Source organism: Sarcophilus harrisii, chromosome 1 (assembly GCF_902635505.1).
Source record: "Sarcophilus harrisii chromosome 1, mSarHar1.11, whole genome shotgun sequence".
NCBI classification, from domain to species: Eukaryota; Metazoa; Chordata; class Mammalia; order Dasyuromorphia; family Dasyuridae; genus Sarcophilus; species Sarcophilus harrisii.
The window spans coordinates 219,159,567-219,185,233 of NC_045426.1; the positions used below are offsets into that span (position 1 = coordinate 219,159,567).

General features: G+C 33.3%; 1 protein-coding gene across 1 annotated transcript in view; it reads right to left on the minus strand.

Moving 5' to 3' along the window:
• Positions 1-25,667, minus strand: part of RECK (reversion inducing cysteine rich protein with kazal motifs) — a 71,567-nt gene that overhangs the window by 10,032 nt on the left and 35,868 nt on the right. Inside the window, exons 7-17 of the mRNA XM_031937277.1 lie at positions 24,062-24,095; positions 20,404-20,601; positions 18,142-18,409; positions 17,307-17,486; positions 15,712-15,924; positions 15,175-15,311; positions 11,877-12,017; positions 8,754-8,942; positions 8,229-8,351; positions 5,940-6,111; positions 1,856-2,048 (exon numbers count right to left, since the gene is read on the minus strand). Of these exons, the coding sequence (XP_031793137.1) occupies positions 1,856-2,048; positions 5,940-6,111; positions 8,229-8,351; positions 8,754-8,942; positions 11,877-12,017; positions 15,175-15,311; positions 15,712-15,924; positions 17,307-17,486; positions 18,142-18,409; positions 20,404-20,601; positions 24,062-24,095 (1,848 nt within the window). The remainder of the gene's footprint in view (positions 1-1,855; positions 2,049-5,939; positions 6,112-8,228; positions 8,352-8,753; positions 8,943-11,876; positions 12,018-15,174; positions 15,312-15,711; positions 15,925-17,306; positions 17,487-18,141; positions 18,410-20,403; positions 20,602-24,061; positions 24,096-25,667) is intronic.

The following is a 25,667-nucleotide window of genomic DNA, read 5'->3' on the forward strand; positions in this document are numbered from 1 at the left end:
TTTTGAAAAAAATGTTGCTTTTGAGTAAAATGACTAGTCACTAATTATCATTTGGGGGATGTTATAAAGAATATGCTTGCATGGGTGTGGGCTGGACTAGAAAATCTAGTGTGAAATTTAGTGATTCCATTATGTGGATTCAAAATCTGGTGACTTCTGGCAAATCATTTAAACTCTTTGGGTCTCATTCTCCTTAAATGTAAAAAGTTGAAATTGAATTCAAGAGATGATCTCTGCCCTTTCAGCTCTAAATCCTATGATCCCATACTATTAAGATTTTAATTTCAAAGTGTCACAAACAAATATCATACAATCGATAGGATAATATAATCTGCTGAGAATAAAACAATTGGAAAAAGGTATCTTTTTTACATATGGAGCAGAAGAAACATTTCAATTGTTTGGTACTTTCATTTTAGTTTTAATCTTCAAAACCACTTCAAGATACTTTAACATTAAAACAGGACCAACAATCACATGCAGTAATTAGAACAACAGCAGAAAGGAAGCTTGCTTAAGCAGTTGAATTGGACTGCTTTCACAAATCTTTCTAGGTCATTGTGATTTATTTAGAAGAGTCAAAATTTTGTGTATTAAAACTAAAAAGATTAGAGAAAAGAGTTCTAGCTATTTAATATAATAAGACTGTGTGCCTGAATCTTAGATGGTAGCATAGTATAGTTATTTTTCTTTTTGTACAATAGAATTATTTTGTCAAAAAACAAAGCACTATTCAGTTCAGTTATTTTATAGGTATTATAAGTTTGAGGTGTACATTTATAAAATGAATGTAAGTGTGATAAACTTCCTCAAATATGTATGGGTTTGATCTTACTTAAATGCAATTGCTCTATAATTGCAAACATATGGGACAAAGGATCCAGCACAGAAGAGAACTCTGGTGGCAAGGTAGACTCAGGTTCTGGGGAGGGAGGTCACAATCTAATATATCATTTAATACTCATAAAGTGAAAATCCTAATTAAGAAGAACCATGAGTAAAAGAAAGGAGAAAAGACTGCAAAATAAGAAGAAAACACAAATTCAATCACTCAGAATTGGAAGACTAAGCTGTATAATGATTCAGGCTGGGGTTCTGGAAAAGACTATGCCACCTACAATCTAAGAAAGAACTAACACTAGTGAGTTTTAACTGGTTTGGAGGGGAGAGGTCAACCTTTTGAATCTGATTTTGTGAAATGTAATTAATGCTAGAAAGGAAGGACCTTATCTTTCTCAGTGATTGAAACTTGAAACATTAGTTTCAGAGTTTCAAAGAAAGTGGAACTGAGAAGAGAAATATTTTTAAATGGCCAAAGTTAAGATTCTACAACTAATATATTTACCTGTAATTTGCTTGCTTATTTCATAATTTCTGTCCTAGAATTCCTTACACTGTAAAAAAAATACTACTTGCTTTCCAAATATCTGGCTGAATGTCAAGTGATGACTTCAGAAGGGAATAAAGGAATAGATACTGATTTAAAATAGATGCACTTAAATGTCAAAATCATAGTCTAAAGAAAAGAATCTCTTTTATCCCTTCAGATATGAATGACTTTTAATGAAGAAAGCCCTATTTTTGGAAGTGCCCCTGGTGTTTTCATCATTGATGTACTATACTGACCAGGGCATAAGTTGTACTTCCCACCTAACCCACTATTCCCTAATGAGAACAATGGAGTTAATTAACTCAACAATTCAAAAATTTATTTGATAGATGTTCCCAAGTATATGTACTCCTACCTGTATTTCCAAAAAGCATACATTTATTTCATTCTTAGAAATCATTTGTATATTTATTAGAAAAGAAATTAAAAATGAAAAAAATTTAAAAAGAAAAATCACAATTGTACCTGACATGGGCCTTTGTAAGATACATTTTTTCCTCTTTGGTATAAAGTACAGAGGTTGTTGTGTTCTACATTGTCTGTGTCACAAACAGGATCCCGAATCTGATCACAGTGGAGTTGTCGAGGCACACATTCATACTGGTTGCACCCAAATTTATCAAAAGTAGTCAGGCAAACTTGAGGTTTTGGGATGCATCTTTAAAAAAAAAGTATCTCCATTAACAGAGAATGTCCATGTTTTGGGATAGTCAATAATTATTGACACATTCATCAAAGTTTAGTTTTAGCCAAGAATCTGAAGTTTTATACTTTGATACTACACTGTGATTACATTTTCCTTCAACACAAATCAAAGCCCTTAATACTGTACTTGATATTGGATCAGGCCTAACCCTCTATACCTTAGATGATGTTGTTCAACCCATCATTTTAAGATGGTTTCTGATATCCTGAGCTCATCCGAGCTGAGCTCTCCAAAGTCCCAAAAATCTCTTAATTCCTATAAGCAATGATCTTTTTTCAGTCCTTCTTCTTGACCCCTCTATAATATGACACTATTGGTCATTCACTCCTTCTTGGCTACTATTTCCTGGTATTTCTCTGACCTGTCTGGCCACTTCTCAGTCTTTTTTTTTTTTAACAATAACTTTTTTATTTTCAAAAACATGCAAATACAGTTTTCAACATTCACCCTTGCAAAACCCTGTGTTCCAAGTTTTCTCCCTCTTTCCCTGCCATCCCTTCCCCTAGACAGCAAGTAATCCATATGTTAAACACGTGCAATTCTTCTATACACATTTCTACATTTATCATGCTGCACAAAAAAAATCAGATCAAAAAGGAAAAAATAGAGAAAGAAAAAAAAGTAAACAACAATAAAAAAGTACAAATGCTATGTTGTGATCCACACTCAGTCCCCACAGTCCTCTCTCTGGGTGCAGATGGCACTCTCCATCATGAGTCCACTGGAATTAGCCTGAATCACCTCATGATTAAAAAGACCCATGTTCATCACAATTCATCATCACATAATATTATTGTTGCCGTGTATGATGTTCTCTTGGTTCTGCTCGCTTCACTTAGCATTAGTTCATGTAAGTCTCTCCAGGCCTTTCTGTAATCATCCTGCTCATCATTTCTTATAGAACAATAATATTCCATAATATTCATATGCCACAATTTATTCAGTCATTCTTCAACTGATAGGCGGATATCCACTCAGTTTCCTGTTTCTTGACACTACAAAATTTTTTGTACATGTGGGTCCTATTCCCTTTTTTACAATCTTTTTGGGATAAAAACCCAGTAGAGACATGGCTCCTCATTTTTTTTTTTTTACTACATCATCAACCACATGTCCCCTCTTATTTGTGGATGTAATTCCAAGGTTTTAATCCTTAGTCCTCTACCTTTTTTCTCTATACTCTCTCCTTTGGTGATCTCATCAGTTCCACTGTGTTTAATTATCCTCTCCATACCAATGATATGCAGCCCCAAATCTACATGTCCTACTTTCATTTTTCTTATAAGCACAACTAGTGCCATATGACTGATTACCTGGTATGCATCTCTTCTTATATTCCTTAGGCATCTAAAACATGGCATAACTAAAATGAAACTCATATTTCCTCCAAAAACCATTTCTTCATTAACTTCCCTATTCCTTGTGAAGGTACCATCATCCTTCCAGTTGTCTAGTTATGACATTGGAGTTAATCTGGATTTTTCCCTCTAACCCTGCATACGCCAATGATTTCTGAATCTTGTGGAATTGTCTCTATGACTTTATTTGCCTCTCTCTCTCCTCCCACTCTACCTACTCACTTTTACTCACACAGTCACCACACTATATCAGCCTCCATCATCTTGCCCAATTCAATAGTCTCTTAACTTTCTCCCTTTCACTAGGATCTCTTCTTTCCAATCCATCTCCTCCAATGGTTGTCTACCCCATGTTACCCCTTGCTCAAGAAGTTTCAGTGTTCCTTTATTACCACAAGCACAAAATAAAAACTGTTATTTAAAATTATACTATAATTATGCCAGTCATCTTTCCAGACAGATTTGATAATACTGCCCTCAAAAATTCCACATTCTAACCAAACTGTCTTATTCTCTTTATAATATTTTATTTCCTGCTTCTGTGCCCCCTTCTCTCCTCTGAAGCAGACAAGAATATTTTATGCTTGGGCTACAGCAATAACTTGTATAGGGTATGCCTGAATCCACAGTCTCTCCCCACTTAAATACATCCCCTACTCAATCATCAAAGTGATTTTCCTAAAGCACAAGTCCTACCATACCATAATCCCTCCGCACTCAAGTCTTGTGGCTCTTTATCACTTCCATCATCAAATACATTCATTCATACTGCATTCAAAGTGCTTCATAATCTAGCCCCTTCCTACCTTTCCAGTTTTCTTACCCTTTACAAACTCTCTGATCCAGTGACACTAGCTTCCTGGCTGTTCCATCTCTTGGCTCCAGGCATTAACTCTGGATGTTCCCCAGGCCTGGAATGTTCTCCCTTCTCTGCAACTACTGAGTACTTTCAATTTTTTTTAAGTCCCAACTAACTCTTACCTTCTACAGCAAATCTTTCCCCAACACCTCTTAATTCTAATGACTTCACTCTTTTAATTATTTCCTGTTTATCCTATTTGTACATATTTGTTTGCAAATTTTCTCCTCTATTGAATTTTGAATTGTCCTTGAGGGAAGGGATTGTTTTTGCCTCTTTTTGTAGCTTCAATCTTAGCAGTGCCTGGCATATAGTAGATGCTTAATAAATATTTACCAATTGATTGTGCCTTTGCATAGACTATTCCCCTATACCTGCAACTTATTCTCTTCTCACTTCCTTTTCTTGGAGCTCCTAGCTCTCTTCCAGCTTGGGTCAAGTGCCAAGCTTTTCACTCTATACAAGATCTTTCAACCTATACTTACCTCTTAAAATGCTGTCTATGTATTTTTATTTATTCATCTGTGTATATACTGGTTTCTGCTAGTAGAATGGAAGCTCCTTATGGGCAAAGACTAATTTCATTTTAGCTTTCTATTCCTAGGTCCTGGCAACTGAAATTTCTTAAAATATTTGAATAAATGAATTCATTATTTATTATGGCCAAAATAATTCATCACATGAGGGCCAGTGTCCTGACAATAAGGCTTATACAATATAGGAAAATTTAAAGTCAAAAAAAGAAGAAGAACCACCTCCATTTTAGATTTTAAGGAGAAATTAACCTATGTTGATTTGGGCAAATTTACCAAAAACTAGAAAATGTCTTCAGAATTATACATTTTTATGATAATGATTTAGATTTGTAAATTATAGTGGTGTTACTTATAGTTTAACTCCAGAGAATCTAAAGAACAATTTCAAAACCAGTACAAATAAAAGTTAACACTTATAACTGCTTATATTAATTAACAATGGAGGGATGACTGCCAGGAATTTCATATAAAAACCAAAATTTAAAAGTCTAGATAGATCAGAATTAAGGGAAACTCCAGAAAGAAAGTTGGGGACAGTGTATGAGTGGGAAAAGACTGTCAAACAATTCTATATTTTTCCTTATGATGTTTTCTGGTTCAGATTCTAAGGCATTATATATTTTCCAAATAAGTGGCCAATTCTGTTTCTCTTTGAACATGTGGGGAAAGCCTGACACTACCATGGAAAAGAGCTTTCAGGACTCATACATAATTGCTTAAATTCTAAATCTTGGTAAGAAACCAATTGCATTACTATGATATGATCTAATCAAGACTTTTAGGAGTGTTGGTGAACCAAGAAGAATTCAAATCCCAGTTGTCTCAAAGAAAATTAAAAATTATAAAATGGTCAAATTGAACACATATCTTTTGTCCACTGAACAGAGAAAATCGCCATCAAGTTTTGCTTAAATTTCACTTTAAATCCAGCTAGATTTCAAAGGGTCAAAGAACAAGTGTTAGCATGCTTTTCCACAGATTTCTTTTCTCTTCCCTAAAAGTGAAGTCTTGGAGCAATAAAGTTTTACTGTATTATATTACTTGTTAAAAGCAATCATTTGAAAAACAAAGTATGAAGTTTATAAAGTACCTTTGAGATTTTTGACAGGGATTAGGATTACATGGATCCTTAGAGACACATGATCCAAATTCAAATTGATGGTCCTGAAGACCAACACATCGTGCTATGCATGCACTTGGATAAGTGCGTCCATTCTGTCCACACACTGGGACAAACTGATCTGCACAGTTACATGGTAGACCTAAAAAAAATAAGATTACATTCATCACATTTACATGCATTTTTCCCACAAATGCTGTGATTAGAAAATCCTGGAGACTGTTCTCCCTTTCAAAATTCCATCTTGGTCTCTAAAACAACAACTAAAATGATAGCTAAGGATAGAGCTGATAAAGAGCTAAATTAAATGAGCAGATAAAACTTGTTACTGGCTAGGATGAAGGAAACGGAGAGCTGGCTAGTATTTCTTCTTCTAGTTTTCCCACAATCTGCTTCTTCCCTTTATCATCTCTCTCTAGCTCCCTTTTCCTGGGTTGGGGGCTTAGTATTGTTGCTTCCCTACTATGCAGATAATCCTTTGGGAAATAGGAAGTTTCCTGGTTCTTCCCCTGGAGTGCAAGTTCTTCCCCTTAAAAATCTTAGACTTGAAACTTTAAGGAAACATAAGTAGAGTTTAATATATTACTGTTGCTTTTAATAATATTATCAATAATAATTCCTTCCCAAGAAAGGAGCTATTATTATATAGTCTTTGTTTTCCGTGACCAAAATGATATACTTCTTTCTAAAATCCAATATTCCCAAATTATAGCTCTTAAAATGAACAGAATTTTTAGAATTTAGGCCTTTAGAGATTATTTAGTTCACCTTTCTTTTTATAGATGAGAAATTTGACATCATACATGGTGACATAAAGCAAAGTTCCTGGAGCTTGGCTTGCCACAGCTTAAGTGGCCAGTGAACTGAGCAAAGTCAAGGAATGAGAAATGATAGAATCAGAATCAAACATAGCAAATAAATTAACATTTTGAAGTTAGGCAGGGGCAAAGAGTAATTCAGCATTCTAGAATCCTGGCCTCTCTCTGCTGCCACCTCCAGGGAAGAAAGAAAAACTGCAAATTAGGTTCTCTATTTGTCTTTTGGGGTAGCTAAGTGGCACAGTGAACCTGGGCAAGCCATTTAACTATTTGTATCGATTTTCTCTCCTGTAAAATGGGCTGGAGAGGAAAATGGCAAAACTCTCCAGTATCTTTGCCAAGAAAACTTAAATGGGGTCATGAAGAGCTGGACATGACTGAAAAACAACTGAAGCATCGTCTTCTCAGCCCTGGCACTCTCTCCTCATTCCCCTTTTCCTCCCTAGGCAGGAGGAGAAAGGAGCTTCTTAGGTATAGCCATCAGGGCAGCTCCTTTGCCTTCTTTCAACTTGGAAATAGAGAAGAGGGAGAAATGAGTACTTTTAATCTCAACTAGAGAAGAAGCAATCTTAATGTTGTGCTTGCTAAGATACAGGGAAGAAAGAAGTGGAAGTGAGCGAGTTCTCTGGAGACAGGTGTACAGAGAGACAGTGAGGTATGGTGGTGGAAGGATGCTAGCTTAGGTCAGAGAACCTCAATTCAAATCATGTGTCTGCAGATTACCTGCAAGTCACCTTATCTCTGAGTCTGTTTTCTCATTTGTAAAGTGAGTCTGAATGAGGTGACCTTCTGGGTCAATCTTCCATCTCTAAGTCTGATAGCTGTGTTAACAAGAATAGGCTTATCTTGATTATTTTTGCAAAGTCTATGCATTAGAGGTCAAACACATGATATGCTTAAGTTCCTGAGAAGGGATAAAAATTTTCCTGGTTTAGTAAACTTAGTAAAATTGGATAATGATTTCCAGAGGTTAAAAAAAAATCAAAAACAAATCTCTTATATGTGCTACCAAAGAAGCCTTTTTAATGAGTAGTTCTTTTAGTGATTGCACATTGTGCAATACATAGTGACTGCATATCAACTAAACTCACTGGTGTGACCTAACTAATAATAGTCCAATCATTTAGATACCTCCACCATGTCTTCTTCTGGAAATTTAGAGCAAGGAGCCTGAGAGATTTCCCTGATTCAACTACCTCACCTTATAAATGAAGAAACTGAGGCCCAGCTAAGTAGCTTAGGTTCTATTTCTTTCCCCATATCTGTTTGCCCTTAAATTCATTATTTATGTGTTTTTGTTACTATCTAATATCTGAGAATGACTGACATCCCAGTTACCTTGGTACCAAAATTTCAGAAATAAATCCCACAAAAGAGGACAAAACCCCATCTCCATGATATCTAAAAGACCAGCTTGTTTCCTGTGATTTGAAATGATTACCTGTAAATGTGTGGCGATCATCTTCTGAGCTATGTTCATTTAGACACAGACGAGTAGAGCATATCAAATTGCCAGCAAAACAGGAACAGACATTACAGTCTATGTTAAAAGACGTTCCATGGCCTGAGAGGAAAGAATGAAAATATTTGTGAATACTATATATCCAGGAATATGTCATATGTTTAAGAAATAACCAGTAGTGTGTTTTATAAAGCAGAATTAAAATATAAGTACTTGAAATGTTACTTTTTATTGCTCACACTAAGTTAAATCTGTTCTATTCTGCATTCCCATAGTGCATCAGCATTCAGAAACTTACCTCCTGCAACATATGACATCATTACATTTTATTTGGGAAGATGGTAGAATAAGAAATAGTTGGTTTGCAGAATGGCTACAATCTCTTCTGTGGCACTGCTGGGTACAGAATTCACTTAGTGCTATAACTATTAAAAAAGCTTTCCTTTTGACTTATATTTAACCTAGTATAAGTCTTTGTAATTATAAAATACATACAATACTCACTTTTTCTTTTCCCTCCAACAATACAAGACTTCTGCAGGTCTACACAATGCATTTCCATACAATTTTCTAACAGTCCACTTTGTCCACAAGTACAAATTTTATAACAACCAACTTCTCCTGAAGATGATGGTACCTGGATAAGAGTTCCTTGCCGGACAATGAAATCTGAGGCTTCTCCTAATTTGCAACCTATGCAAAGAAAAATTAACTGAGCTAAACTAAAGAAGAGTTGTTGTTTTGTAATTTGCAAAATATTTATCAAAAACATTTTATGTTATATGTAGATTAAAAAGAATACAGCTTCTGCCTTAGTGTTTTTAGCTAAAGTCTCTTCTATCCCCCTCAAATTTATTTTTATCTTAACACATTTTACAGATGCATTTTGTATTTAAATTGGTTATCTCTAGAGGAAAAATATCTGTTTATTTAGTACTCCTCCCTCTCCTATGGCTAAACTCTCTTTTGTGACAAAGAATATCCATTAAACAAAAATATCAGATAAAATGACTACCTGATCATTTATTCAGCATTTTGTTATAACATGCTTCTCTGACATGAGTAAGTTGTGATGTTTCACTATCTTCAGTGACTTTTAAATTACTTAGAACTTTTGGATGATTTTTTTCGTAAGTATATATATATATATATATATATATATATATATATATATATCAACAGTATCATGATGTGTATGGTTCTTTGGGTTCTGCTTAGGACCACAGAGCATAGATTTATAACCAAAGAAACCTTAGAGGCCAGTTATGGTCCAATGCCCTCTTTTTGCATATAAAAGCTGAGTTTATTTTGGTGTATATCAATTTATGCAAGTTTTTTTATATAGCTATAAATTCTCCACATTTATTATTTCATACTATACAACAACTATTATATTACATTTATATAATATAGTTTTTTGAATCATTCTTCAGTTGTTAGTCTTATATTTTGTTAATAGTTATAAGTTATTACAAAGAATGATTCTATATTCATGACAGCATTGGTATTTGTTAGAGCTTTGGGTATATAATGGAGACTTGTTTCTGTCTTTGACTTTCTTTGGGTATAAGCACAGAAGTAGGATTGGCCTAAGGCCCCTTATTGCTGAGAGTTATTCAAAGATAGCTTAGTGGTATCCAAATGCACATTTTCTCTACAGGGAATATTCAAAGATTTAAAAGTGCTACAGATAATTCCCACTTTATATTAAGTGGACTGTTTTACAGATGTCTATGTAAAAATGATTTTTATGTAATGTGAATTTGCCTGTCAGTCCCCACAAATCTGCCCCTCTTCTTATTCTTCTTGGTTCTGGCCAGGTCTCCACATAGCTGTTCCTAGCCCCTATGTGTTCCTCCTCCTCCTCTCACTTCTCTGTCCCTGTCCTCCCGCATGTCCTTTAACTGTGTACTGACCCTTTCCCTCCACAGGCAAGTGGCCACTTTCAGGGAAATTCACTAGACAGGAGAGAATGGGCAAAATGTTAGGAGACTAAGGAAAGATATAGTACTCAAAATGTAGACAGACAGGGCCAGACACTTTGGGGAGGAGAGCAGAGTGGGGCAAAGATCTCTTTTGTCAGCATTGGAGGTCATAAGCCAAACTCTCAATTCAGTGGAAGTAGCAATTTTTCTGCACATCTATTTTGCTTTAACTCAGAGAGTATTTAATGTTTTTTAAGGGTTTTTTTTTTGTTTGTTTTTGTAAGGGGTAGGTATTTGCAGAGCACCAAACCAGGAGCAGGAGCTGAAAGAGAGAGAGAGAGCACAGTACTGGCAGTAAAATTAAAATAGGACTTTTGGGAATGAGGATTATTTTTTAGACTTCTGTATGCAAAGTCAAATTTGTAGTAAGAATTTACATAAAGTCAGAACTGTTTGTATAAATTTCAAGCAAATGAAATAAAAATATGAAAAATATTTAGCAATAGAATTTGGAATTCTTTAATGTGTAAACATTTGAGTAGAATTTTAAAAATCTGGCCTCAAAATACAAAATGAAAAAGTTTACAGTTCTATCGTGATTCCAAGGCTTAAGTAGCATACAAATTAATCACAAAATTATAGTTTTAGAGTTAGAACTGACTTTAGAGACCTTTTAGTCCAACACTCATTTTCAAATAAGGAAACAGACGTAGCAAGATTAGATGACTTCTCTAGGTCATGGAGGTAAATTGCACAGTAAGTGACAGACGGGATATATGAATCCAGTCTTTTGATCCTTTGACCTCTCTACTATACCAGTTCTTCCCTACAATGTCAAGCTAGAAGACTCAGAGGAGATAAACGTAGTCTTACTTCATCACTTTACATATGAGGAAACTGGGATTTGTTCAAGATTATCTATGGAGAAACAAAGCTGGAATTTGAACCCAGGTTCTCTAATTCCAGTTTGTATGCTCTTTAAATTAACATACACTGTATCCATTGAGATCCAAATAAAAAAAATGGACTTCATTACTGGTTCAATGAGTCTTCTAGAGATCATCTTTCATTTATTCTTCAGATGCTTACAATAACACAGCAAAGAAAAAAGATTTAAATGGGAAGAATTTTTTTTAATGAAAGGAAATGAACAAAATAAGGAAAATAGTGCAATAATTAAATAATCTTAGAGCATCCAAAGAAATTGGCTGGAAACAATTCTACTAAGCAAACTTTTCATGTTTTATATTATTATTTCACTCAATATTTATTTGATTTTACGGAGACAATAAATAGATTATACTGATGATCTATCATTTGCATTTAAAATATATATACATATGTTTTATTCACTTCCTCAATTACATGTTAAAATAAAATTTTTAAACTTTTTTTTAAGTTTTCAGTTCCAAAGTCTATCCTTCCCTCCTTCCCCTTCCTTGAGATAGTAAGTGATCAGAGATATGTTATACACATGCAATCATGTAAAACATTTCCATATTAATCATTTTGTCATTTAGATTTTTAAAAAAGAACTTCAGAGGTAGAAAAAGAAAAAATATCGAGAGTATAAGAAGAAGGAAAGTAAGTTTAAAGAAAAGTATAGAAAATTAGCATCAAGTTCTTTTGGAAAGAAATCCTGTCATCTGTAATTTAGTTTGAAACATAAAATCTGAAGAACAAACAAACACATACTGCTTACCTTGAACACAAAAATAAGGTAGACATGGATCACCAGATTGACATCCTTTTCTATTCACCTCACATAATTCATTAGCAGAACAAGGATTTGGGTTACAGGGATGAGTAACATCTTCGACAATGCTATCTAAAGAACTTGGCCCTGAAAAGTCAATAGCAGATAGTTTAAATGACTTTTAATGGAAACCTATGAATTTTGAATATTATTTTAAATAAAAAAATAAGGTAATGAAGATAGAGCTTGGCTTCACTTTTGGTCAACCAATCTCAAGTTTTGATTCATTACTGAATTTGGTTTAAAATTTGGCTAATTCCAAGATGGAAGTCATTCTACAATGGGCCACATTCATTATGGCAAGTTAGATAGTACACATTGTTTATACAATAAATAATGTGTCTTGCTTCCTCCTAGTACCTATAATTTAAAGCTCAACTCAAATGTTACCTTCCTCTGGAGCTGACCGCCTCCCTTATTCCTCTTAGACATCAAAAAGAGCTTGTTTTTGTACTTCTCTGGGTTGCTTATCATTGATTTTGTATCATATTTTAACTATAGATACTTGACAAATGTTTGCTGAATTGTACTCAATAAAGTGGGAATTAAACTGTTAAAATATAGGCTATGGAGAATGTTCATATGAAATTCAGATAACTTAAAATTTCCTGAATTTTTTTTCCTTTCACAGTAGTTAGCCTCTAAATGGATAGGATTAATAATAATCTGCATGTATCTGGACATTGCCTACCTGATTTTATACTTGATTTTTCTTTCATAGTCATTTCTATAGGACATAATGCATTTTGAAATAGGTTATCAAAAAATGCAAACTTTGTGTCACCTTCTCCAAACATCCTAGAGACATACTCTCAGAAAAGGGAGCCAAAGCAGATGGTCTTGATTTCTTGTGCTCACAATAAAGCCAAATGCTTTTATTTATTCCTTTCACTAATTCTATTTGTCTGTTATACTGAATCATGCTTAATCATGTTAACTCATAGCCCAGTTTCATAATCAATTCAACAGATATTTATTAAACATCTACCATATGCAAAACTACTTAAATTAAAATTTAATACCATTTTAAATGCACATACATTTGACTTCACAGAGTATCATTACTTTAACATCTTTGGCTGGTAAAGATACACTCAATGGTTAAAGATACCAGAAGCAGAATGTTTTCTTAGTTACTTTAAGTGGAGTGGAATGATTGACTCAATCAAATCAAAACGTCTATATATGTAAAATACATACATATGTATTTATTGAGATTGTCTCTGCTTATCTTAAGTTCAGTCTAGTAATTTTTCAGACAGATTACATTATGTACAAGTATAGGTTTCTTGATTGCAATCTACTCAATAGAATTCCAAAATTCATGTGTAATAAATTCACTAGTCAGAACTGTATTCCTCAAAGAATTTAGGAGCACAGTGAAAAGAATACCATCCCTCCCCCCATATTCAGTATATGTTCATTTTGAAAAATCAAAGGCTTTTCATGGCAGTTACTGTTGCTGCAAGCTCTAGTTACATTTGAAAAAATAATCTATTATAGATATAGAATACAGTATATCATAGATCAAAGGGCTGACTTGAGTAATCAGCATGGGGTTAGTGAATACCATATGTGAAAATTTAAGATTTTAGTTGTCAGGATCCTTCAAATTGTAGGAACTTCAGAAGAAGTTGTTTCCAATTAAGAAACATTTTTCAAAACTGAAAATGGTTAGCTTTTTGGAAGAAAATTAGTTTTGACTTACTTAACAATGTTCTGGTCCTTGTGATACATAGTCAAAAGACAGTACTACAGATTTTCAACAGATTATTTTATACAACCAGGTCTTGCTCTAACAGACCTCTACATAAAGTGATAATGTAAACTTGCCTGCAGATGGGGGAGTGAGGGAGAAAGGGGCTGCCTGCTGAGGGAGGCACATGGTTCAAAATTATGTGGAGGCTGAAGACAGAAAAAAGAGCACAGGGGAACGAAAACCAGATACACACATGGGGTGGACATATAGGCAGGTAGAAGAGGAAGGCAAAGGTTTCCTCTCTAAGTCCTGTAAGTTTCAAGCCAATCCTTGACCCAGTAGGAGTAGTAGTAGTTCCTGTTCCTGCAATTTTATCTAAACTAAGTCATCTAAGCCATGTAGAAATTATATGACTATTTTGTGTAATAAATATGTTTTTTTGGGGGAAAAGTACAAATCTAATTTTAGCATACCAAATCATGTTTTAAATAAATTAGAGGAGTTTGCTCTCTTAGAAGCCTATTGTGAACCTCTCACTAGAGTAAATAATTCTTGTGCAAAGGAAATAAAAACCTAATTTTAATTTGTCAAGCACATTATATCACATCTAAGACACTATGATAGGTACTGAAGACATACAGATAATAAAATAACATAGTTCCTTAAGTATAACATATATACAAGTATAATATGAGGTAAAATGAAACCAGGACAAAGAAGGAATATAGTCAAAGGGCCGTAAGAAAATATGATGAACAAAATATTGACAACTGAGAAAATCAGGGAAAATGTCATAGACAAGATGATACCCAAAATGAACTGTGAAAGAAGAGGGGTTTTGGCAGGCAATGAGCCTACTTAGGTTATGGAAAGATGGTATGCATGAATGACAAAACTGGGAATGGGGTGGCCAAGATAGGCCAACAATCAACTAGTCTAGTCAGTCTGTAATGTCAAATGCATGAAGAGGAAAGATCTGAAGGAAGATTGATTTTTCTGAAAATCTGGATTTTCAAATATTGAAGTTATTTGAAATTTGGTGCATCTGCATTCCTAGTATTTTGTTAATTATTTTTTTACTTTTTTATTTTAAAAGTTTTTATTTTTTTAAAGTATGATTGAATTACACCAGGGATCCAAAATATTTTTCTAATAAAACAAATTTCTAATTTAATAATGAAAGCTATTGAGACAACAGGAGTCACTGATAGAAATCTATTTAATAGCCAAGATGCCTTGCCTAGAGAAGATATAAATTCTACTAGGCAAGGGATACTTATCTTGATCCTAATACACCAAGATTCAAATCAAGAATCTAATACTAAACGAGAAATATGAATAAATGGTCATTTCTTTCTAATTACATTGGTAGTAATGACATGTCTAAAATACTTTCCTAGATTAAAAACATCAAATTAGAATTTATAATTAGAGGTTTATCATTAACTTATTTTATTTTACATAAAGGACAAGTGTTAAAAATAAATACCATGAGAAGAAAATAAATAAAGCATATTTGAAAACTCATACAGACATGTTACTTACTAAGATATGTATCTAATGGTATACAGTTCTCCAAGTCATCTGTAGGAGACAAAAGCTCACAAATACTTTCAGCTGTGTGGTCTTCAGGAAACTTATTTTGATCTCCACATTTCTTAAGAATCTCTATACAATCAGATCTGAAAAGAAAAATATTATGCACAAAAACATAGCATTTACATGAATCTCAAGATCTCTTTAAGAGCACAGCTCTATGCCTAAAGGGATTGTTTACCTAAACTATACAATACATATCATTATTAAACTACATAATTGTCACTCGGAATTTGGAGAAATTAATTATGAAAAGGGTGCCCCTAACAAGGTGTTGTATTTTACAAATATAACAATTCATGAAAAGCATCCATTAAGGCTCAAAAGAGCAGGGATCTACATTAGTGAAGGAATTTCCATAGTGATGAAATTATGGATCCTCAAAGTGCTTTAGTAGAAGGTAAGTTTTCATTAAAGTAATTATCATTTAAATAATAAACACTGTGATTCCAAATTGTAATGTTAAGATTATTTAAAAAGACTTACTTGCAAATAATGCTTCCTCTAGATTTACTATGACAAGGTTTAATCTGCAGGGAGCAAGCAATTGCTTTCCACATTTCAGGTTGACATTTTTTAATGTCCAGAACAGGTATATTTATAAATGGCATTTTTATGCTTCCTTTTTCCCACAACTTCATGTCATTCATGGCCCCTTGGTCTGACTGAGCATTACAACTCCTGAAAAGCTCTGTTGGCCTGGGGAAAAAAAGACGTATGTAGTGACAATGGCCTTCCAGATAAAAGCCATTGCAAAGTAAAGCAATATCAGTGCATGTACACAATGCAACACTGATAAATGAATTTAAGTCAATGGAAAATCACATGAAACCCCCAAAGGAAAAAATCAAACAAAATTATATGAGATTTTAACTTAATATAACATAGTGTTTCCTTAGTTCACATGCCATGACCTAATTTTTCAAAAAGTTCCTGTAATAATTTCTAGGATCTCACATTTTAATAAATAATTGATATACTTAACAATATTTTAATCGTATTTTATTTTTCCAAATATGAACATAGTTTCCAACATTCACACCTGTAAAGATCTGTGTTCCAAAATTTTCTCCTACCCTTCTTTATTCTTCCCTCCCCAAGATAGCAATCTAACATAGGTTAAATATAGGCAATTCTTTTGAATATATTTCCATATTTGTCATGCTATGCAAGAAAAATCAGAAGAAAAGGGGAAAAAATCACAAGAAAGAAAAAAATCAAGCAAAAAACAACAATAATATAAAAAAGGTGAAAGTACTATGCCTCAATCCACATTCAGTCCCCATAGTTCTATCTCTGCATCGCCCATCCCAAGTCCAATGGAATTGCCTCGAATCACTGCATTGTTCACTGAACTGTGTTTTTTAAAAAACTTTTTGATATATTTCAAACTTTTTTCTTTTTTTAAGCTAGACCTTTATTTTCTAATATTTTAATACCAGCTGTAAAAATATAATAATATACTTGCTCAAAGTAATTTTAAGAACACAAAATGTGTCATCCTGAAGTGAATAAGCTCTTTAAAAAATGTACCATTCATTGACTGAGAAAATACACAACAAAAACGTTTCTATAAAACTTAGTGTTATTTTAAAATCGATTTGCAACATTATTACTCATAATTATACACAGATGAAAATAGCAATATGTGAAGTAATATTTATTCTGTCTAAAAAGGCATGATTGCTTATTTATAGATTTACATATGAATTCAGAGAACTTTTGCAATAATTCCATGGTTTATAGCTTGGGAACAAATGGCTATATCATTACATTTTAATTTTCAGTGTACTTCAGTATACTTCAAAGAACATTAATATCCTGATGATACATTTTCCATGTTTTAAGAATTTGGCTATTATATTTTCCGATCGAATGTTGATTTACCATTTTGTACCATTTACTACATTTTTAGAGGAAATCAAAAGGAGTAGTTTCTTATAACCCCAGAATTGAGTTTGGGATTTTGCTTTGTTTTTTTACTTATTCTACCAAAAAAAAAAAAAAACACATTTGCAACAAAAACATATTTTCAATTGAAACATGAGAATTCCTTTTAAAATTACATATTTCATCTTTACCTGTTGTTAAAATTAGTGCAGTAAGAAAGATTTCTACAGCCCAACTGACAAGGTTCTCGAACATCTGCTAAACAGGTCAGCATGGAAACTTCTACAGGATTATATTCACAAAATCGATCAAACTCTTGCCAGCTCTGTGTATTGCCCCAGCTCATGCTATAAAGCTTAGTGCATAGTTCCCTGAAACAAATTTATATTTAGCTAATTAGAAGAGTTAGACAAACATTTAAAATACGTTGTAACAGTTTCATTAAGATTATTTATTTCAAAAAGCCCATCACATATCGGAGAACATAGAAATAGACAAGAGGGTTTGTGGTATAATAAAGGTAGAGAACCACTGGTCTTGATATCAAGAGTGCTGTTTTTAGTCTCTGAGATTTTGTCACTCAATAGATAAAATCTCCTACAATAATGAAATTAGAAGCTGAGAGAGAATGCAAAAGCCAAATATCCTAATGGCATAGTGAATGAATAACTGACACTCACAGTACCTTGGGATGTTGTCTGGTCTATTCCCCAGGTCTAAATTATCATTAATTTTTTTTTGCTGTGAAGGGAAATTGTATATGAAATCTTGGTTGTAGTTATTCACAAATATAACAGTAATATATTCAAGATCATATGTTTAAAATTTGTTGATGGAAACATCCAACAAGTACAAGTACACTAAAGTACAAGACCACTAAATATACTGATTTTTTCCCCAGTCATTCCAAAGTCTTTATAATGTTAAAATTGCAGGATCTTAAATATTTATTAGAAGTTTTAGATGTTTAAAGTCCATAGATGTGTTGCTTTCCAATAGCTTTAATAAAGAAAAAGAGATACTGACCTACATGTGGAAGTATTTGCTTTAGAACAGCAATGTAATTTGGCGCCATCGAGGCCCGTTGAAGGAGGTGGATATACAGTAACACCAGGATGAACAGACCTTGAGCTTTCAAGAAAACACTGCCAGAGTGGATCCTGTGGCAGAGGCTTTGTTTTACAACCTTCTATGAGTCCATCGACTATTTCAAGTTCTTTCTTCATTGACATAAGAATTCTCTTGCAAGCATTTTGGCAGGCATAATCTTCAGCTCTATCACAGCAATATAAACCTAAATTGATGGAATATAAAGACTCAATTGAATGTTTTGCAACACTAATTATACTAGGTATTGGAGAAGAAACAACTCCTGTCTAAAGAAAATTACAATCTAATACAGACAATAAATAAACCACAGGTAGCTTATGTTATGCTGCAAATACCCAAAAGAAGTTCAAAGTATTGTGTTTAGACTAGAGATCATTACCAGATATGAGGGAAGGCTTTCTAAAAGAGTCAAATGACCTGTTCTTTAAAGGGTATAGTTAGGGATTTGAAGTATTGGAGATAAAGAAAAGGGCATTCCAGGAGGTCATACAAAAGCTCAGTACTTGTCTCTAAAATGGAAAGTATCTAGTCTGGCTAAAGGGTGAGATAAGGAAGAGTAGTGGGAGATAGTCCTGGAAAGGGAGATCAGCCCACATTGTGGAAGGTCTTCCATGTCAAGCTAAGCTTCCTTCTTTCAGTCTGTCTGTCTATCTTTCTTTCTTTTTCTTTCTTTCCATCTTTTTTCCCCTGAAGCAGTTGGGGTTAAGTGACTTGACCAGGGTCACACAGCTAGGAAGTGTTAAGTGTCTGAGGTCAGATTTGAACTCAGATTCTCCTGACTTCAGGGCTGGTGCTCTATCCACTGTGGCATTAGCTGTCCCCTAGAATTTGTTTTTAAGGAAAGGGTAAATTACTGAAAATTTCTGGGAAGGGAGAGGCTTGGGGAAAGTGTGAGACATTCTAAGAGATATACATTAGACAGAATTAGAATACACAAAATAGTTTAAAAATTAGCAACTGGATGAGTTTCACATCTAATCTCTTTCCTCAGAAATACCAGATTTACAAGTAATTTATAAAAATTATTATCTATACCAACACTTTATTTACTTTAAAACTGCTTTGACCCTAGTCATGTTTATCAAGGCCAATCCCGTACCTCCTCCATTCTCATATACTTCTATTTTCTATATCCTTAAGCTAGGAGAATATGTATAAAATAAAAATACTGAGGACTCCTTTACAGATTCCCAAGAAAACTGAAAAAAATTACAGAAAGTCTGAAGATATTTCATTATTCATCATATCTGATGTCTGATTTTTCATATGACCATTTGATTCAGAACCTGGGCACGTGTGCTAGTGTTTATTTTCACGACTGCAGGACCTAGTTTAGCAATTTGGGGATCTGATATGTCCTCTATTTCTTTTGTTTCTAACTATGATGACTTCACTCTGAATAAATATTATTAGAGAGTGGGCAAGGAAAGAAGAAAAACATGATATCGTGTTGCTATTTGCTGCCATCCTTTATAAAACTGGAGAGATCTTAGGCATCATGTCATCCAACTATTTTACAGTATAAAGAAAACAAGATTGAGAGAAGTGAAGGAATTCTGATAGAGTAATACAGAAAGTAGTAGAGCTGAGGATGAAGGACCAGTTTCCAGAATATTCCTATTACCTTCTGCAATATGACCAAGAGCAAGCTTCCCTTATGCTGAACCTCAGTTTTCTCAAATGTAAATGGGAAAAATAATGCTTGTTGTTATGCATAGTACAGGGATGAAGGAAAGGGATTGTAAACTATAAAGCACTGTGATAGATATAAATGGCTGCAATATTATTAGCAACAAAAAGAAAAAAAGCTATTTTTATCTGTGACTATATTCTAATTCCCTCTTCTCTCCGAGTCAAAAAGATCTTGAATAGAATATCTTTCTTCCTATTACTGTTAAAAATATTTCTTATAGTGTACTAAGTGGATATGCAATAAATGCTTTTCCATAATAGTATACATTCATAACCTACTTTTTTGAGGGTGAGATGAGGCAGGAGGGATTTTATTAATTTTCCAAAACTCTAGGGTAGGAATTCAGTCCACTGATAAAGGCTATTCATTTGTGCTGATGTACTTAACTAATATAGACTTCAGAATTCTTTTAGAATGTTATCTCACTTGTCTGCAAGGATTTCATAAATTATAACATTAGAAAATAGCACTTTTTTTTTACTTACTATCTGTCGGATTCCTCATTGGATAAGACTGGGTATAGTTGTTCACACAGTGTATTAACTGTGGGCTAATAGAAGCACAATAACTTTCAACTGCTTTGATTTGAGATGGACCAGGAGAAGAGTCTGTTCGAAAAATGGCTTGACAGTATTCCCGGCAGTTTGTGTGATGACCAGCATAACTACAACAAACTGAGCCCACTGGAGGTGGGAAGAAGGGGGAGAAAGGAAGAAATTTAAATGGGTATGCATTTGCTAGCAATAAAGACATTATAACAATGAGAATACAGGACAATGAGACCACTGCCTTTCAATGTTTAAAACAAAATGTAATGCTAGCTATAGAAAAATCTTAGATGAAATAACCTGAAAACAAAACTGTTAGACAGGCATAACTGGTGGGTACAAGATATGTTCAAGAATAATGAAGTTAGAAAAGTAGATAATGGTAATTATTGAAGCCTAACAAGGAAAAAAATATTCCTAATGGAACTAATATTTATTTTTGCTTGGTTCCAAACTGAAATTTGTCATTAGACCTCTCTAAAAAGAGAAAAAGCTTCAGTCTTGCTCTAAGTGTTGACAGGATTTGAGATACAAATGAAAAGAAGAGATAAAATATACAGTCAATAGAAAAATATCTCTGTTTTAAATCAGGGAAATAATAGGCCTGGAGATTTGGGAAGGACCAAAAGACAAAAGAGAGTTAAAGAGGTAGGCATGAGATTCACAAAAGGGGAGTCACAGAGCAAAAACACAGGAGTGCTATCTGGACAGATGATGAAGCTAAGAGGGATTTTTTTCTTTTGGTTGGAAGTTAGTGAAGCAAGGATAAAAAAAAAGAGGAAGAGGTGTAAAAAGTTCAGATAATTAGCAAGAGCATGCTGTGGTTATGAAAGAGATTAAGGTATTGGGGCAAACCTTACAATAGACCTAACAATGTTTATCATATTCCAAAAATAAGCTACTTGCTAGAACTACATTATGGGAGAGTGATGAAGCTCAACACAATAGCCAAGAAACAATGTAAGGTAGCAAATAGGGTATGTTTGTGACTTATAATATGTAACCTTCAGAAATAATTTTTTTAAATATTAGAAATTTTTAAGTATAGGCTGAATGAAGCATGGCAAGGTTCTTGTACTGCCAAGAAACAGTAAGTAATCTACTATTTTGACCCAGCCACTCAGGTATAACCTCAGTTTTTTTAATAAGTGTTTTTATCATGAAAAGCCACAAACATGAATGCTTCAATATAAAAAGAACAACAGAAAAAAGACTATATATGAAGCCATGAATTTCTTTCAGAGTTTGGTCTTTTTTAAAATTTCTTGGTGTTTGTTTATTTTTAAAAAACATATGCATTAAATTCAACACTACAGTAACAAATGTCATTCTTTGTATAACCCTCTCAAAACTTCCCTTTACATGTTTTGACTCTTTTTTTGAATTATAACTTCCTATCAATATTCCAAGTGATATCTTAAACAAAGAGAAATCTCTTCTTTATAACAAATCAGTATAATCAAGCACAATAGATCAACATGTTTACTTTCTGAAAATGTCCCATTCTGCAGTCCTAAACCATTACCTCTCTGCTAAGAGGGACTACTGAGCATCATTATTTTTTAGTCATGACTGGTCACTGCATTAGTCACATTTCTTAAGTCTTCCAAAGATGTTCTGTTTATTATCTCCTAAATGATTACCTACCTCAATTCTCCATAAAAGCATTTCTAAACTTCCTAATCTCTACTTGTCTCTCACATCTCTTATTTCTTCTCTTAATGAGAAAATTGAAACCAATCAACAGAAATTCCCTCTTCTCTCCCTCAACCCACTCTTGCCATCATTTCCCACACTATTCTACTTTCCCCAGTCTCTAACAAGAAGATGGCACCTCTTGCCTAGTTCATTCCCTCTAGATATAAAGTTGATTCTATCTCTCTCTTAGGTTCTTCAGCAGATTATACCCCAATCATTGCCCTTCTTCATCTTTCTCCATAGATTGATTCCTTCCCACCTGCCTTCAAAAAATGCCCAAGTTTCCCTATTCTTTTTCTTTGCTGAGGCAATTGGGATTAAGTGACTTGCCCAGGGTCACACAGCTAGGAGGTGTTAAGTGTCTGAGACTGGATTTGATCTCAGGTCCTCCTGACTTCAGGGCTGGTGCTGTATCTACTGCGCCACCTAGCTGCCTATTCTTTTTTTTTTTTTTTCTTTTTTGCTGAGGCAATTGAGGTTAAAGTGACTTGCCCAGAGTCACCCTATTCTTAAATAAGTTTAACTGGTCCTACCATCTCTTCAAGCTATCTTCTTATATTTTGCTTTTCTTTCTTAGCCAAACTCCTAAGATGGAAAAAATCAAAATCAAAAACAAAACTGTGTCCATTCCAAAATCCTTTCCAAAAATGATTCCCAATCTCATTACTCAATAGAAATACTTTCTCAAAAATTACCAATAAACTCATAATTGTCAATTTGAATCATCTTTTCTCAATCTTCATCCTTTTTGATTAATCTGATGCATTTGAAATTACTGATCCCTATCTCCTTAATACTCTCTCCTATAGACTCTTAGAGCACTAGTCTTGATTCTTCTCCTACCATACGGATTACTCCTCAGTTTCTTTTGCTAGATCATAATTCATATCAGACCCAACTGTGGGTATTCCCCAAGAATTCAAAAATTCAAGACTGATTGTTAGCCATATGGTAGCTACCTAAGGTTGTAATCTCAGTGACCTGTGGATAAGTGAAGTACCCATTTTTTAAACTTTTGTTTCTTTTCTTTGTAGAATATTAAATTGCAGTATCATAATATTCTGTATTCATTCTTTTTCAGAAAAAACAAGGGTTATGTGAGCTTTGAAAAGAACATTAGAGAGGTTATCTAGTAGTGGTACTCAAACTTTTTGGTGTCAGGAATACTTTATACATTTAAAAATTATTGTGGATTCCTCCCCAAAGAGCATTTGTTTACATAAGTTATATCTATCAATATTTATTGTATTAGAATTTTTAGTATTATTATGAAAATAGTTTTGATTTTGAAGAGCCCCTGAAAAGATCTCAGGGATCTTGCTGGAAGAACTGGACCACATTTTGAGAATCACTGGTACACAGCCTCCATTCCTTCAGCCTGAAATCGATAATGATATGTTAGTGGCAGGAATACTGCTATTAGGTCACTAGAAAGGAAGAATAAATAAGAGAATAAATAAAAGGAATAATAGAAAAATATCTTTTTAGAAAATTCACTTTTAGAGTACTGTGGTAAGACCATCTGGTCTTCTCATCTGAGAACACTGTTATAGGAAGCATTCTTCAAAAGACAGAGTAGTTCAGTTTTTGAAGATAATCAGAATTATTCATTCATTGCCTCTAAATTGTCTTTTCCTAACACCTGTAAGTTCCCTATTTTATAGATCTACTTTGGGACAAAATATATATTAAAAATGTCATAGCTTTGAGTTCCCAAGAATAGATGGTCTAAGCTATTTTAATTTTGATCATAAGATGAATTCTGTTACTGAACATTCATTTTGGTTTTCGCTTTTAGTGCTAAGACTCTGCCAATACAAAGAGCACTTAAATTATGTCCTCCAAACTACTTTCATTTCAAGAGATTTTGCTGTATAATTTTAAATAAAATACTTACTTTCATTTTTGCTAATGCAACTGAAAAGGGCATTCTGTAAATAAAAACAAATCCAAATAATTAACAATAGTATATAATTTCTGAAATAGTTCTCACAACTTTGTAGTTAATATATGATAATTTATTCTACTCCACAAAAGATATGAAAATAATAAAATATTTAGCTATGTCTTAGATCTGAAACTTTATATTAAAAACATTTAACAAATTATGATAAATAATAAGAATTTAAAACACTGGTATAAGACAGAATTATTACTGACCTTATAGACTAACTATGTTCTGTCAGATTCTCACTATATGTAGTTATTTTCAGCAACTTGATTTAAACTATATTCTTTTCAAATCCATGTATAGAGATAGCTATCATAATGGGATTAGAAAAAGTTGTAATAAAAGAAGTGAACATAGAGATGATCTTAATTAAATTTTCATATTGCACATGAGGAAACTAAAGTGATTTTTTTCTTTTTTTACATGATGAAAACTACATACAAGTTAAATAAAGGGACAATTTGTACTTAAGTACAAAATCTTATAAATTATAGAAATGTATATAAAACATTATAAAGAAAATAACTGAATGCAAATATTCTAGACACTTGTAGAAACATGTATTTCATAGATAGAGCTGAAAGAAACCTGAGAAATCATCAAGTATAGACTAGCATTTTTCAGATGAAGAAACAGAGGTTTAGATTGCTGAAGTGATCTGTTTAGGATGTAAGCACATAGCAGGTAATGAATCTTAATTGCCCAAATTTATATAGATCATTACTGGCAAAGTTGTCACCAAGACCCCGCTTTTCTCTCATTTTTTTGAGATAGAATTATCATACTCAAGTTAAAGGATGTAATTGAACTGTCAGCAAAATGTAAGTAGGAAAAAAATAACAGAGATACGTGAACAAAATCCACAAAAACAGGTTAATAGCAATGATTTATTAGCTGAACTTCAACAAGAAATGGACCCTGATGTAAAAGAGCAAAGATAAAATGCATTTTAAAGGCATAAAGTAGATGGAAAATAGAAAAGTTCTTGTGGTTGAAGGAAGAAAATGAAAGAACACCTTGACTTTTAACTATAGTGTAATCAAAAATATGATATGTGACAGATTTATTTGAAAGACAAGACTTTGCAAGACTTTAAACATAACCTTGCAAAGAACAAAATTTACTTAGGGAAAAGAGTTTGTCAGAGCTTTCTTCTCCAAGCAATGCATAGTAGAATGAAAACATATTTAATGGTGTTCATTTTTGTTTCCTAGTCTAACTGGGCTTTTCATTTTCTTATCAGCTGGCACTGATTGTGCTTATATGATTTCTGTTAACTTTTTCCATGAGAGATTCTATTACTAAAGGCTTTGACTTCTTCAGAGCTATTTGTTACCAGATAATTTTTTCCCTATAAAGGTGTGAGGTGATATTTTCTTTGGCTTCTGTAAATAGTGGAATAAAATTTTGCTGACACTTTTATATATTTTTTCAAGCTACTAGCCTTTATTATTTCTCATTTTTTATGTACAAACCTGATATTTCTTTGTTTCCCTCTGAAGTGCTTTTTTTTTTAAACCATTTACATCATTACCATTTATTTACCATTCAA